This window comes from Canis lupus, chromosome 18, assembly GCF_003254725.2.
Source record: "Canis lupus dingo isolate Sandy chromosome 18, ASM325472v2, whole genome shotgun sequence".
Taxonomy (NCBI): Eukaryota; Metazoa; Chordata; class Mammalia; order Carnivora; family Canidae; genus Canis; species Canis lupus.
In genome coordinates this window covers 25,830,354-25,846,971 of record NC_064260.1, presented here as the reverse complement: position 1 = coordinate 25,846,971, position 16,618 = coordinate 25,830,354, and the positions used below count along the sequence as shown (strand labels likewise).

Sequence of the window (16,618 nt, the reverse complement as noted above, 5' to 3'; positions counted from 1 at the left end):
AGCCCGACATGGGACTCCGTCCTGGGGCTCCAGGATCACGCCCTGGGCCGAAGGCAGGCACTAAACCGCTGAGCCACCCAGGGACACCCTAGCCCTTTGGTCTTATTGTGATTTGCAGCTTCCCGTAAATACACAGGGCACATTGGGAAAGAAGACTGGGTTTTCAAGAATCCTGAATTTTACACTGACCTATCATGCTCCCCCTTCTGTCCTCGACTCTTGTTTTAATGCCAGTAGCTGAAATCTGCCGTACAGAATGTGCTGGCTTTCAGTAACAAGAAAGCAGCAACGCATTCATGGGAGGTCAGGCATCCCGTGCCACACGGAGTCGTGCCATTTCCTCATTCTGAGGAATCTATTGTAATCAAGTTATTAATTTCAGAATTTTTAAACACCTCCTGAGACTAAAGCAGGAATCCTACAGACCCATCAGTGAGTGATCTTCAGGCAGCATGGTCAGAAGCTGCAAGTGTTTGACAAAGGGGGATATTACACTCTGTGAACACAGACGAGCGATTTCTGAAATTCTCTGAATAGACAGGACTGTCTCCTCTCTCATTCCCACAGCTTGTTTTCCTCAAAGATCTTTTTTCCATATTCTCTGCCTATTAGTCTGGCATGACTGGAAGCTACTACAAAAACATATTAGCATTTGTTTTTTGAGACATTTAACTTTGATAAACTTGTTTTTCCCCAATAATGAATTCTGAGTTATGTAATTTCATTGCTCATTGTCTTCCTTCAAATGAATTCATTCAAGGTTTAAATGTAGTGTGAATTTGGCGAAAAAATTAAAACGCACATATTTGGGAAGGAGAATACAGTTGTCATTTCTGTGTGAACACATCAGAATGCTGAAGTAGAATAGGATATCATACTAGTTCTGACCAAAGGAACAAAAACATCTGGTCTAAATAAAGCTCAGAGTTAAAAATTATTGTTTTTTTCTTTGGTGGTGGTTTATGTCTGCACATTTTTTGGACCAGGAGTATTTATTGGCAATTTTCTTCTCCACTCCATCCCACATACTGTTTCCTGGGTGATTTTGCTAAAACCCTAGTTAGGTAATGTTGCTTTCCTTCATAGCCCCCCAGTGGCTGCCTGCGATGCTCAGGATTGAATTCACACTCTAGCAGGCCATCGCCTCTCCTGCCACCCCATCGTCTCTCCGTATGTCCGGCCAGCCTGGGCAATGTGGCGTCCAGCACGTGCTCTGCCCCCGGCAGTGCCCAGGACTAGCGCCTGTGCTGGCACACCTTCCCCTCTCCTCTCCTCTCCCCTCCCCGTCTCCGCACCCCATTCACACCTGAGCCTCTAATCTCCATCCATCTCTCAGGGCTCAGGCCACACTTCACCTGCCTGGGAAACCCGATCTCAGCCGCGTGATGCGCCTCTCCTTCTGCTCTCCTGTTTCTTATTATTTACCTCGGCCAGAGAGTCTGGCCCCCCTGCCTCCCCACACTTCAATATATTCTTGAGATCTGGATTTTTTTTTTAACCTTGTTTGTCTCTGTGTTGCTAATGGCACATGTAATTTGGGGCACACCAGGGACCTGCCTTTTGCTTGGGGTCACGGAAGACTCTGGTTACACATGGCCATACTTTGCGGGACACATTCATTTTAGAGACCTTTTGAGCTTCTTCTCTTGCTCACATAGGCCTCTGGTCTTGAATTTTCGACCTCTCTATCTAGAGGGCTTTCAGGCTAATGCTGTGTTACCAAATTTCAGTTTCTCGTAATCCTTGGAAGGAAAACTATCTTTTTAGGTCTGCCTCCGTGTGAATGTGTATCAGATGGCTCTTTGGGGAGAGGAAGATAATATGTTTTTTGAATTTAGGTTGTTTTATATTAATTCCTTATCCATATTTTTCCTTTGCTTTTCTCTTCCCATCTTTCCCTCAACTTCTCTCCTATAATTTTTGAGAGCAAAATAATAATTGAGAGCATTTAAAATTTACTTCATAAATTCAGATTTGCTGTGAAATAAGGATTTTGTGGAAATGCAAATGAACAGTGGAGACAGCAAATGGAAAGGTGAATTTAGGACCTGATAAATTCTGTCTCTTACATTTGAATTGAGGGTAAGAAGTTCGTTCTTAAGTAGGCCTTATCAAAAGTGTGCTCTTGGTATGTTGGTGAGGACTGCTTTCATTACTGCCCTATAATTAAAGCCCAGTCAGAATTACGCTTAACTCTTTCAGAGGGCAAAATCCTAAGTGACCCGACTGGCGAGTTGGTAGGACTGGGCACTGGCTCCATCTGTACGCCATGTACCAGCTAGCTAGGGTGCTGAAAAAGTATAAGAAGTAGCTAAGACTGCACCAACTTCCCGAAATTATACTTCTTGAACTTTTATTCTGTAAAACCTTCACTAACTGCCTTGTTTTTAAAAAATTTTTTATTTGGAAATAATTTCAAATCTACAGAAAAGCTGTAAGAATAAGAATAGTACAAAGAACACCCTAGTCCCCTTTACCCAGATTCACTTAATGTTATGCAACTTATTACATTTGCTTTATTATTGAAAGGTCAGTTGCAGACGTCATGGTTCTTTACCTGTAAATACTTCAGTGTCTGTTGCCGAATAATGAGGATATTTTCTTATGTAATAGTTATCAACATAGTTATCGACTTCAGAGTTAACATTGATATAATATTTTTACCTTATTTACTGTCTGTATTCCAGTTTTAGACTCCATAATATTCCTTATGGCATTTTTTATCCTCCAGCAAAGAATTTAGTCTAGGACCATGTATCCTATATTTGTCCCATCCCTTCAGTTTCTGTTAATCTGAAATATATCCACAGCCTTTCATAGTTTATATGACATGGACGTTTTCTATTTTATTTTATTTTATTTTATTTTATTTTATTTTTATTTATTTATTTTTTATTTTACCAGCTTCAAACAGCAGACATTGGCATTTTTAAAGAGCACAGTACTCCTCTTGCTCTTTCTGAATTAAACATTCCGTATTTGGGGTTTATCTGATGCTTCCTCATGATTAGATTCATGTTATGCTTTCCTGGCCAAAACAGCACACATGATTTTGTATCCTGGGCTTGAATACCTCCGAAGTGTGTGATCTTCGGAGGCGTTGCTCTGCTTCATAGAATTTTCTGCCTTGGAGCTGGGAAACCAAGTCTCTGGAAATGCTGTCAACAAGGAGATCATTTGCAAACTGAAACCATCCCTTAGGGTTTAGTTTATCTGACTCTTTATTAGAGGATAGATGAGGATGAGGACATAGGTTGAGACCAAGAAACCCAGAGAAGGCAGTTGTAGGTTTCAACTGGCCTGAAAATGAAACGGGTTTTCTCATGTTTAGTGTGAGATTACAGAAGAATACTTGCTTAGATGTGAACTCACTGTAATGGGGACATTCACTGGGCCCCCTTCTCTTAATTTATCACTTTCCAGTACTTTGAACCTCTTGGGTGGTGATAGTTGGTGGTTTTGTTAATTCAGCTAAATATAGTTTTTAATCAGAACAAATTTATTTTTTAAGATTGTATTTATTTATTCATGAGAGACACAGAGAGAGAGAGAGAGGCAGAGACACAGGCAGAGGGAGAAGCAGGCTCCATGCAGGGAGCCCGACGTGGGACTCGATCCGGGGTCTCCAGGATTACACCCTGGGCTGAAGGCCAGCACTAAACTGCTGAGCCATCCAGCCTGCCCTAATCAGAACAAATTTAAAAAATAAATAGGACACACTGAGATGAAGGAGAAAATAAAATTCAAGGTTTTTTTAAAAATAAAAAAAGATATTCCTCTTTTATATTTTGTTAAATATTTTATAGCTTAGAATAATCATAGACATCTATTGGGCTTCAGAGAGCTAGAAAGCTAAACACTGAGAAGTGGCTATTAGGATTGAAAACAGAATTCTTCATCCATTTTTCTTGTTAATTGCCAATGCCAATAAAAGGAGGTAATGGAGTGTGTCTTTGTTAGTACAGATGGAATCTAAGTAGAACTATAAAGCAATATAATTCTCCCAGGAAATAATCCTATCTGGTCAGCTGTACCAACATTAAAAAATGGCTTAAGAATAGTAACATTAGGGGGCACCTGGGTGGCTCAGTGGTTGAACGTCTGCCGTAGGGTCCAGGGCCCCAGGATCGAGTCCTGCATCAGGCTCCCCGCAGGGAGCCTGCTTCTCCCTCTGCCTGTGTCTCTACCTCTCTCTCGGTGTGTCTCTCGTGAATAAATACATAAAATCTTTTTTAAAAAAATAGTAACGTTAGTCCTGTTGGGGATCACTGGACTCCAATCCTTTCCAGCCAGGTGAATCTCCGGGTTTGTCATTGATAACATCTATTTTGCTTGGCCCTTTCCAATGGTGCTGTACCACAAGAACCCCAATACCTGCCACATGGTGTTGGGTATCCACCTTTCCAGTTTTCCATGACATTTAGTTACAGTGGCCTTCCTGTTCTGAGTCAGGCCGCCTGATTTGTTTTCTTTAAATTTTTTTTTTTAATTTATTTATGATAGTCACACAGAGAGAGAGAGAGAGAGAGAGAGAGAGAGAGAGGCAGAGACACAGGCAGAGGGAGAAGCAGGCTCCATGCACCGGGAGCCCAACGTGGGATTCGGTCCCGGGTCTCCAGGATCATGCCCTGGGCCAAAGGCAGGCGCCAAACCGCTGCGCCACCCAGGGATTCCCTGTTTTCTAAGGACCAAATTAACTAAGCAAGCTACTCTAGTGGGTGAGAAAAAAGATACCATATTGTCTCCAGGGATTTTTATTTTTTAAAAAACAAGCTGAATAAGGACAGACATCAATAGCTTTGCTTTATGGCCTAACTAGTTATTTTCACTTTGGGCTTCTAAGTTGGAATCCCAAGGCACTTGCCTGCCTGTGGCTGTGAAGACCCAGGTTGTTTCCAAGTGGTAATCTTTATAATGGCAAAGTTTTGAGCTTAAGCGACTGGTGAAATTTGTTCTGCCCAAAATACTTCCCATGGAAGGGTGAGTGTATTCTCAACCTGTTCACTGATATGTTTCCTTGAGTAGGCAGGAAAATGGATTAATTATCATTTACTGTGGTTTTGGTAAACTCTTTGAGGATATGCCTAGATGACATTTTGAGGTGGATTTCTTTGCTTTTACATAGAACTTGAAATACTCCTTTTTAAATTCTTGGCAAGTAGCTAGACCAGTAAGTTTGTCATGGTTTAGAGAGAAGATCTTGCTTAAGCTTGAAAATATCTAATATAGGGACACCTAGGTGGCTCAGTGGTTGAGCATCTGTCTTCAGCTTAGAGCGTGACCCCGGGGTCCCAAGATCGAGTCACGCATCGGGCTCCCTGCACAGAGCCTGCTTCTCCCTCTGCCTGTGTCTCTGCCTCTCTCTCTCTCTCTCTCTCTGTCTCTCATGAATAAATAAATAAAATCTTTTAAAAAATATATCTAAAATTTTGGTTTAAAATCTCATATTACATCGTCGACTTGCTGGTGTAATTAACCCCTAGCAGTGCAAGGGGACCCCAGTACAGTTCTACAGTTCCATGCACATGGAGGTACTCTGTTGCTAAGTCACTCAGCAGATCTTATGTGCATCCCTCCTGTCTGCTAGGTACTACTTGCTCTGAGCATTGGCAACGTGGTGGGGAATAAGACCGTGTTTTCATGGAGCTGATGCTTTAGAAATCACTACTCTCCAGTGATTGGGTTTAGTTCTCTGTTCCACTTAGCTTTCCTCCTGCCCCTGCTCCACACATTTCTGGCATTTGAACCATACTGAATAGCTTGCAGTTGCCTGAGAACATCATCTTCTCTGTCTCTCCCTTTCTTTGCTCCTGCTGTTCTCATTACCCAAAACGTTCTTCCGTTGTTTCTTTACCTGGCAACGTCCTCCACTTTATTTAAGATGTTAGCTCTAAAGTCATTTCATCTCTGAATCCTTTGCATCTTCTGCTAGGCCAAGGTAACTGCCTTGATTTTGAGCCATTGTTGGAAATAAATACCCTTTCCAGAACAGAATTTACATTTCTTCATTGGAAAAACACAGCTCAGCTTGAAATTCCTAGGCAGGTGTCTCTTGCCTCCACCTCCAGAGCTAGGAGGTTCCCTCAGCTATCTGGATGGTTTAGCTGAATGGTGAGTTAACTTGTGGCACCATCAAGTGGCTCAGCCAGGCAGTGCCACTTAATTCTTCTACAAGATCAAAATAGTCCAATTTATGCTGTGTATCTACAGGCTGTGTGTGTGTGATAATATCATGGTGTAATTGGAAGGTATAATTATCAGACTGTCTTCATCCTGAGACACTCAGAACTTTACAGTACCCTTAGCAGGCTTGTGATCTGTAGATGGAAATGGTTTTTTAAATCTTCACGGTTTTTTGTAACCAGGACAGAGATGTGACGTGACTTGCTTATATTCCTTCATCATTTGAGATGGTCCATATGCATGTGCTTTCTTTTGCTTTGCTTGCTAATCACCCCAGTAAACAAAGTTTTCTTTCCTTACCCATTGTTAGGGCCTCGGTGAACTCTATTTCATACTGTGTGAGTCTGAGATCTCTCTTTGGTTTGTGCTCTCACATGCTATATCCTTGCTGCAGCATGGCTTTAAAATTAAAGACCTTTTTGACAAAATATTTTTGCTCAGTAAGTGGGGGAATACATGAATGGTGATAAATTCGCAAAAACCATTCATTGAGTCTTTACTGAACAACCAAACCCAAGTTATTCCAAGCTGTAGAAGGAACCTCTTGTGCCATGACTCAGGACCCATTGTAATAGGGTTTCCTTGTGTCCTATGTTGAATCATCCCCAAATGAACCAAACTTAGGCAGTAAGGAACCTGACACTAGTTAAGGTTTTCTAACAAGTAGTGTTCAGATCTGTCATCTCACACCACTCCCGTCAAGTGTCTTTCTCTTGGTTACCCAGTCTGTTTCCATTATGGTAATAGTGTCTCCCCTGCAAAGAAAAAAGAAAAAAAAAAGCGGGGGGAGGGATGATCCTGTCTTACAGTAGCAAAGTTTATAAAACTCAGACACAGAGTAGTAAACTGAGGAGGAAGGGTAGTAGTAGCTAAGGTCTGAGAAAGGGAAATGCTTATTTTATTTAATTTCTTTTAAGATTTTATTTATTCATGAGAGACAGAGAGAGAGAGAGAGAGAGGGGCAGAGACACAAGCAGAGGGAGAAGCAGGCTCCATGCAGGGAGCCCGACGTGGGACTTGATCTCGGGTCTCCAGGATCATGCCCTGGGCTGAAGGCGGTGCTAAACCACTGAGCCACTGGGCTGCCCGAAATGCTTATTTTCGAGGCACTGAAGCTGATAGAACCATGTTAATGAGCCACAAGTTATGAAAATGAGCATTATGTCTTTAGGAGAATAAAATGTCAAAAGTCTTCATGGTGGTTTTGTAACCATGTTCAGTGTAGTGAGGGTAGAAAGAGTATCCTCTCCAGAAGCTCTGCTCTCTAGGTTTGTCTAGTGCCGCCTTTTTAAAGGTTCAAAAAGGTCTATTTGTGCATATTTTTAATGCTTTCTCAGTCTCAGATTGTTTCGTTGATAGATTGCCTTGTTGCAGTTTATTTTACACTGTCATGTATTCTCTCAAGCTGGCCCTCGGTGTGCTTCTCCCTTCTTCTCTCTCTGAAGATTTCACCCGAATGTCTTCCCCATTGCACCAGGAGAAATCAAGCGTCACTAAGTTCCGAGTTTGTGGTCTACCTAATCAACAGCATGTTTTTTTGTTTCTGTTCTTTGCGGTGCGGATGTGTGTTGCCTTTCCAGAGTGTCCTGCCCTACTACGTAGCTACCAAGCTATCCAAAATCCGAAAGCCAACCCTGGATAAGCCATCTGCAGAGACATATGTGAAGTCTGCGATTCAAACAGTGGGCCTGCAGTCCCGAACCACCGGGTATCTGATCCATTCTCTCATGGTATGTGGATTTCCGAGTCTCCAGTCAGTACTTTGGTTTGGGGTTTTCTTCCCCACGGAGTCACGGAATAGCGTGTGATGTATTAGCATCCACACAGAATAGCATGTGATGTATTAGCATCCATACACCGTCTAGACTTACTAATGAGGCATTTACGTCTTATTTCAAACGCCCAAGAACTTTAAAATTTACTGACAAAACAACAATATAGTGAAACATAAGATCAGATGCTCTAAATTAGCCCAAATTGTAGGCTGTAATTACATATCTCTCTGTTTCTTTCCATAGGACTCAATAATTTCAGCCATGCCTACCTGGCTTTATTTTAAAATAACCATGAATTTGGGCAAGTCCACGCGGGCTCGCTACATGAAGAAAGCCAAGAAGAACTAAGCATTGATAACTGCACTGAGTAGCTTGGCCAGGTGCGCCAGCCTACGCATGCTGATGGCAAGGCACCCACCCCTCTCCAAAATCTGCGGTGGTCATTTTATCAGTTATTATTAGGCTAGAAATTGGCATAATTGGGAGAAAAGCAGAAGTTGCTTTCAGGAGTTCTGGACGTATATTTTGAATTCTACCAGGAATTATTTTGAAGTTTAGGATAAATGCTCATATCAATTGGACATAGAACGAATACTAGCAAGAACAGTGTAATGGGAAGCAACACCATCTTGGCAAATCACAGGACAGAATCAGACATAATGCTTCAGTGGTTTCATCTGGCCCCAGATACCATTGATGATGGTTCTTGTATTTTCTCTGAAATATACTTTACAAAGTAATGGCTAGCTACTTTCTTTTGTTTTTAACACTTTGAGGGAGTGGAGATTAAATGATTCACTTATGGGAGGACACACTGCAATATGCGTTGCTATGAAGTTTCCTAAAAACATGTCCCAATTTGTACACTTATGTGGAACTTTTTGTTCTCAAAGGTAGCTAATGACGTAAAAATAATACACAGAAATATGGAGCTCCTTTTGACACCTGAAGCCCACTAATACGTGCTTTCCCCTAATACATATTTCTTCTCAAGTTTAAATGCATGTAAATACTGAAAACTAGATAGTATGATTTATAAGTAAAAGGACCAAAAATACATTGATATGAGCAGCCACCGATGGTGCCACTAACACCCTGACCCAGGAGAGTGGCCTGCTTGGGCCTCCGCCGCCTTCGCTTCTACATCGCACCAGTCCTGTTCGTGTATGTGACTGCAGGCTATTCCTAAAACCATAATGATAACACAGAAGTGGCCTTCTGCTTTTAAATTGATACCCTATACATAGCAAGATGACTAGTTTTAATAAAAGGTGATATAACCACAGTGTTGATTGAAGATGTATTTCTTTGGTGCTTGAAATTAAGGCTGTTTTTACACTTGCTTTTACTATAAATTAAACTTTCCTTGTATCCTGCTCCAAAGCTTGTTTTAGGGAAATCACCAAGAAATACTTCAATATTATGAAACAAGTAACACAGAAGGTAGGTCTTTACCAAGGCTTGTTGGTTCTTAGGCTCTGAGTTTTAAGCGCCAGGAGATTTTTAAAAAAATAAATAAGAAAAAGTAATCACATTGTTTAGGTGTCTCTAGCTCTTAATTTTGCCAGCTAAGGATGTAAAGCAAAAACAGGAAGATTCAAAGTACTATCGCTATTAGCATCATAATATAGAAGAAAAGACATTTTAGCACCCAAAAAGCAAGACCATAATCTCAGAATCATTCAAATTGAATAAACTTAGTTTTATGAAAAACACATTGCCTTTTTCTCTCTCATTTTGTTGTTGAAATGGTGAAACCACCTGGGCGATATTTCATTTACTCTCACACATTGTTTGGTTGACTGTTGTGGGTAGTAAGTAGTTTTCGGTGGAGGCTGTAGCGCTGGGGAGGGATCGATGTACAAACATGCAAAATATGTTCTCTCTTTTTTTTTTTTTTAATTTATTTATGATAGTCACAGAGAAAGAGAGGCAGAGACATAGGCAGAGGGAGAAGCAGGCTCCATACACCGGGAGCCTGACGTGGGATTCGATCCCAGGTCTTCAGGATCGCGCCCTGGGCCAAAGGCAGGTGCTAAACCGCTGTGCCCCCCAGGGATCCCCAAAATATGTTCTCTTCTATCCAAGTTGGAAAACAGTTGTGTTCTGACCAGGAAATCCTGTCGCCGTCTCCAAACTCCAGAGCTGTAGCTTTTCCTACTTCAACTTGGCAAGTATCTTCTTGTATCTGACACTCAAGACTGAAGATAGTGGCATGAAAATCTGTCTCTAGGTAGGTGAAGTCATTAAAAGAGAGCTCAGCACACTCTGAACTTTCAAAATAGTGGAGCATGCTTTTTAGATTTATATGCGTTTCCGCGTGATGTCCTAGTCTGATGTGTGCCAGGTAAGGTTTGAACCCGAACCAGTAAAGTAAAAGAATGATTTGTAGAATCTGCAGCCTTGCGCTTCTCGTTTTCTCGCCCATCCGAGCGGTGGCGTGGGGAGCGCGACAGGATCGTGTGGCCCGCGTCATGACGTCGCCGCTCTGCTGGTCTGTGCACGTCCAGCACACGCTGGGAGGGAGTGCAGGTGTTGTCCTTCTCGGCCTCCTCAACGGCGGCCCTGCCCTAAAGAGATGAGCTCCCGTCGTGGGATCGTTTGTTGTGTTCAAACAGCAGAACTGCCCTGTGAGCGGCGAGCGGCGGCGTGCGGTGACTCCTCGCAGGATGAACAAACTCAGGTAGTGCTCTGATTTTTTTTAAGTCTGTTGACACCAGCAATTACCTGAGGGTTGGGTGGCCCCGGATTCTGCTACTTGCTCTGCAGTTACAGTGTCAAAGGAAATTCTCAAAGCTCTCTGTCGAACATGTTAGAAACGAATTCAGTTAGAAATGCTGAAGGCTTCACGGCTTTGTACTTTGCTGCTCACCTCGTGATGAAAACTTATACATGTGGACAGAACCTGAATTCCTTGCGGAATGGGATTCTTTCAGCAGAGGGCTGTGCAGAAACATCTAGAAGAGAACACACACATATTACATGAAACAATGTCCGTGTGACGATGGCACCCTACAACCTTGTCCACTCCTCCTGCACCCATCCCTCCTCCTGGGGGTGCTGGAGAAGCTACAGCGAACGAAGGAACAGAAGTTCTTGCCCCCGAGAGCTTCTAAGGGAGCTGGGGGAAGGGGAGGCAAGTCAAGGAGGGAGACAGGTGACGAGACAGAGACATAGTGGAAGTGCTGTGTGCTGCAGGGGAGGATGTCATGCAAGGTAAGGGGGGGCACCAGTGTGCGCAGGGTGAGAGTGGGGAGCCAGTACTCAGGCTGGGCATGCGGCTGGTGGCGTTTGAAGGGTCCTGGGAGCCTTTCGGGGAGGAGGGAAATCCGGCTGGACCCTCCCGCCCGAGGAAGCGGGGGTGCACATGCCTGGCACGTCCAAGAAGCGCCGGGGGTACCTGCCTCCATGGAGTCTGCTGGAGACCTCAGATCCTGTACTATTTTTTTTTTTTTTACCTACATTCAATTTAATTGACACATACTGTCAAGTTTACGTGGCGGCTTTTTAGTATAAAATCACCTTTACGTCCTTGGTCATCATTCGCTCCCGTTGGACTGCTGGATTCAAGCTGCTGGTATTTTACTTGGAATTTTTGCATCTGTATTTAGGAACCGGTCTGCCAGTGTCTGCCTTTCGTGTCGATACTGTAACTGCATTAAATGAGCTGGGGAATGTGGTTCATTTTACTGGGCTCCGCAAGACGAGAAGATCGGAGCAGTCTTTGTCCTTCGAAGTTTATAAAATCATCTGACCCTGGTATTTACTTGTGGGAAGATTTTTAACTACTGCTGATGTTGCTTTCATGGTGATAAGACTACTCAAGCTTTTGATTTTTTTTTTTTTTTGAGTCAATTTTGGAAAAAAAAATATTCTAAGCATTGACTCCTGTTTTTTCCCAAATTTATTGTCATAACTTGAGGAATCTTAGATTTTTTTTGAGCTTGCTCGTTCCTTTCCCAATATCCTCTGTGTCTTCTCACCTTCTTTTCCCTGACCATTTTGCTAGAAATTTGTCTCCCTTAGTAGTTTTTAAAGAACCAAATTAAATTTGTCAAAAGTTTCAGATTAAAGAAATGTGACAAGTAAATGTTAACATGATCTTGGGTTGAATCTTGATTAAGAATGACATGTTTGAGACAATGGGTGAGATTTGAGTAAGGTGTGTAGCTTAGGTAATCGCACTGTACCGTGTTAATTTCCTGAGTTTGATCGTTGTGCTGTAAAAAAGTAAAAAAGCTCTTGTTTTTTGGGAAATACACACTAGAGTATTTAGTTAATGAGACATTAACTATGCAACTTAATCTCAAAGGGCTCCGAAAAAATTATGTGACAGAAAATGATAAAACAAATGTGTTAAATGTTAACATTGGAAGAATCTAGGTGAAAGGTGGTATATGGCAATTCTATGTACTGCTTTGCAAAATTCCTATAAATCTAAATTTTTTTTCAGGATAAAAGTTAAATCTTTTGTTACTGATTTCTAAGTAATTACATCGTGGCCAGAGAACATGTGGGTATGACACAGCTTAGGCGAGTTATAGCCTTCCTCTACCTCAGTTTTGCCTTCCTCAAAATGAGAATAACAACAGCACCTGCACCTATCTCGTAGACTGTTGGTGAGCAAAAATTCCTATTTCTGAAGTGCTCAAGGTGTAACCTGGCATAAAGTAAATATGTTTATTCATGTTGCAGCAGGCTGAGCAACAGCCCCCAAAGATACCAGGTCCGCATCCCTGCACCCTGTAACTGCTGCGTTATGTGGGGAAGGGTCTTTGCAGATGTGATTAGGTTAGAGGATCTTGGGATGAGATTATCCAGGCGGACCCTAAATGGAATCACACATTGCCTTAGTAAGAGGACGATTACACATGGGGAGAAAGCAGCATGAGCTCGGAGGCAGAGCTTGGAAGTCAAGGAAGGCCATCAGCCTCCAGACGCCGTCAGGCACCAGCGCGGGGTTACTCCCCAGAGGCTCCAGGGAGTCAGGGCCCTGCTGACACCTTGATCTTGGCCTACACACCGACTCTGGACTTCTGGCTTCCAGAACCATGGGAGAGTAATCTTGTTTTAAGCCACTGAGTTCACGGTAATATTACAGCAGTCATAGGAAACTAATACAAATGTAAACTTGTTAATATTACCGATTCTTAGAAAGTGTTTGAGATGTAGTTTATGTCTAGGTGTGGCTAATTTTTTTTTTACCTAAATTCAATTTAATTGACATATACTATATTACTAGTGTCAGAGGTAGAATTTAGTGATTCGTCAGCTGTGCACAACACCCGTGCTCATCACACCCCGTGCCCTCCTCGCTGCCCGTCCCCAGTGACCCCGTCCCCCTCACACCCCCTCCAGCAACCCTCAGTTTGGTTCCTAGAGTTAAGAGTCTCTTACAGCTTGCCTCCCTCTCTGTTTTTTAAAATGGACCCCCTGTGCTCAAGAAGAATGTTTATTTTCCGAGTGTTTTCTGTGTACGTACACCGAGCTTGTTGATTGTGCGAACCTCCATATCTGCACTCACGGTCCTTTGCCTGACCTGTCAGTAATTGGAAGAAGTGCTCTGAAATCTCTCACTGTGATGATGGATTTTCAAATTCTCCTTGTTTTATCAGTTTTTGCTTTATACATTTTGAGGCTATCTTCTTGGTGAATAAAGTTTAGAATTATGCTCTCCTGGCGAGTTGAACTTTTTTTCTTTTTTCTTTTTTTTTTTGTCATCTAGTGACAGCCTTATTGCTAATGCTTTTTGCCTTAAAATCTGTTTTCTGCGATACCAAACTAGCCATCTCTGCTTTATTTTGATTAGTATTTGGTAGTATGTATTTTTTCAATCATTTTATTATCTTTCTATGTACTTGATGTGATTCATTTAATTCCAATTATCTATTGAAAATGTACCATTTTCACCTGTTTTCTGCTTTTCTTCTGTTTTTATGTATTCATAAGAGTTGTTTTAAAGTTCTTTCTGCTTACTCCTACTTTTGGGTCATCTGGAGATCTACTTGTTTTGCTTTCTCTTGATGATCAGTCACATTTTTCTGATTCCTTGCATGTCCCATAATTGTTCTTTTATTATATGCCAGAAATTCTCTGTAAAAGAACCACAAAGACTGAGGTCGATGATGTTGCTCCCCAGAGAAGGCTTGGAGCAAGGACCGATGGATCCAAGCAGGTATGAGCTGAGCCAGGACTAGGTTGCCACCTTTTTAGCCTCGGTGCCCTGTGGTTTCAAATGTCGGCATAGGAAACCTGTCGCATGTTTCTTGTGGGCTCTTTCTCAGAACTTTGGTTTTTAAGCACAGAGACTGTACACGGTTTCGCCTTGTTTTCCCGGCCCAGCCCGCTCCCTTCTCTTGCTCTGGTGGCTCCGCAAATGCCTCTGAGGGAAACTCATGCATTTAGGGGCACTGAGGGGCTCCCGGTGTTCCAGTCAATCAGGCCATCCCAGCGGCTGTCAGGCGGTCTGCTGGATTCTCTGTCTCCCCCTGGAGATGCCACTGCCTTTCGCAAGCCCAGTCCTCAGCTGTCACACAGAAAATGTCCCCAGAGAACGATGCGGTCAACTTACCCGGCAAGGGCTCGCTCTTCAGCATTTCAGGTAAGCTAGTCTGCACTGCATCGCAGAGCTCTAAAGTCTTCAAAGGGGGGAAAAAATAAAAACAAAACTAATTTACTTGTTTATTTTCTGTGTCCCAGTGGAGTAATGGCCTACCGCTACCATGGCCCACCCAGAAGTAGAGTCTTTGTTGGGTTTTTGGGTTTTTTTTTAAGATTTTATTTATTTATTTATTTATTTATTTATTTATTTATTTATTTATTTATTTATTTGAGAGAGAGAGAGAGTACAAGCAGGGGGAGGGAGATGCGGGCTCCCCGCTGAGCAGGAAGCGGGTCGGGGTGGATCCCAGGACCCGGGGCAGACACTTCCCGACCTCATTTGGGCTTTTAATTTTCGCTGTTATGTTTGATTCTTTTTCAAAAGTCGTTCTGCAGTTCTGGTGGTTTTGCACTAATGCTTTTAATGCTTTACGTGAATATGAAGTGTCAGTTGCAATAATGCAATACTTCGGGATCACTGTGAGAGACGGGGCAGCCCGCAGGCAGCGGAGGCCGGAGCGGGGCCAGGCGGCCTGGCTGCCAGCTCGGGGTGGGCGCTCCGGGCCCAGCTGCCCGGCCGTGTCCTTGCAGCCCCGGGAGCCTGCCCGAGGTCGCGGCCTGGCCGCGGACACCCCCACCGTGTGCTCGGAAGCAGCCCCACCAGCCCGCGGCCCCTCGCGCCCTCGAGGCAAGCCCACGGCGTTGGGCAGCACCTGGAGTCGCCGCAGCTGGACGGAGCCCCTGACCTGCGGCCTCCGGGGTTGAGCAGGCTGCCGCACAGACGTGGGGTGCAGCCACCCAGACCCACCAGCCCTCGATGGGCGGCGACGTTGGTGTGGCCCCGCAGCCCAGGGTCGCCGGTGCACACGGGCGGACTTCGCGGAGCCGCCGGCCTGGGCAGGAAGACAGGGCAGCCTGAGCAGTGCACAACCCGGCCTCGGGGACCGGCTGGGCAGGGGGGCCCGCCCGCTCCTCAAAGGGCCAGGCCCAGCCGCCCCCACTTGCCGGCTATTGCTCCCAGCCCGCAACCACGATCACCCTGAAACAGGAACCAAAAGGACACAGAAACTATATAGTTCCAGGCAAAAAACAAAACAAAAAAAAACCCCCCACCCCACCCCTGACACACAGAAACCACACACACACACACACACACACACACACACACAAATCCCATAATAGGGTATCACCTCAAGGGGAAGGGACATCGTAAGGACACAGACACCACAGGTGCGGGGACACCACTACCAACACCTCGGTCCAGGCCGGCAGGGACGAAATGGTGACCCAACCCCCAAGGACGCCGCCAAACAGGGAGGCGCTGCCGTCTGTTGGGAAGTCCACATCTACATGGCACGCTCTGAGTCCTTGGCTCCCCGTGAGGGCTTCACGGGGTTTTCAAGCAAAGGACGGGCAGTCTGTTCGGACAAGAGAGCAAGTGACATCCAGCGCCTCCAGATGTGCAGGGTGACCTCGGGGCCAGCGGGTCCAAGCACATGTCGCTCCTCCAAACCCTGGGGTCCCGTTGCTCTCAGGCCGATGCTGTCGCCTCACAAGAGGAGCCGAACGAGGCTGGGAGCCCCACTAGGCTGCACTTGGCCCACGGAGGCCTGAGCACTGCCCGCCGACAGGGGAGCCCTGGGGTCAGCAGGAGCCCCTTCCCCTCCACCGCACCTGCAGCCCCCGCTGCGGAGATGCTGAGGGCTGGACCCCACAGCGCGGGAGACACGCTGGCGCGGGCAGGACAATACAGCCTGCTGACAGGCAGGGTGCCCCCTGATCAACACAGATGCTGCAGGGACGGGAAACCCGGATACGAGGCTCACGTGGAACAGCTCTCTGATACTATATACTCCCGGGTATTGAGGGTAACCAACCCGAGCCGTCCTGCCCTTAGCATTGTGTCCTGGAAAACCTCTTGGGCCCTACATGCATCCTGAAGGTTCCTAAACTTTCTCTGCATCCGAATCACCTTGAACACTTGGTTTAAAAAAAAAAAAATGCAGGTGATTTTGTTAAAAAGACAGTTATTTTGGATGCAAGCGGGCCATGGATTGATT

The 16,618-nt window shown here is 44.5% G+C and overlaps 1 protein-coding gene across 2 annotated transcripts in view; it reads left to right on the top strand.

The window, feature by feature from the left end:
- The window catches only part of HSD17B12 (hydroxysteroid 17-beta dehydrogenase 12), a 154,499-nt gene extending 144,826 nt beyond the window's left edge, over positions 1–9,673 (top strand). For both annotated transcript variants that reach the window (XM_035701448.2, XM_025452529.3), the window contains 2 exons: positions 7,764–7,913; positions 8,202–9,673. In XM_035701448.2, coding sequence (XP_035557341.1) covers positions 7,764–7,913; positions 8,202–8,306 — 255 coding nt within the window. In that variant the 3' untranslated portion in view covers positions 8,307–9,673. The remainder of the gene's footprint in view (positions 1–7,763; positions 7,914–8,201) is intronic.
- The last annotated feature ends 6,945 nt before the right edge of the window (positions 9,674–16,618 follow it).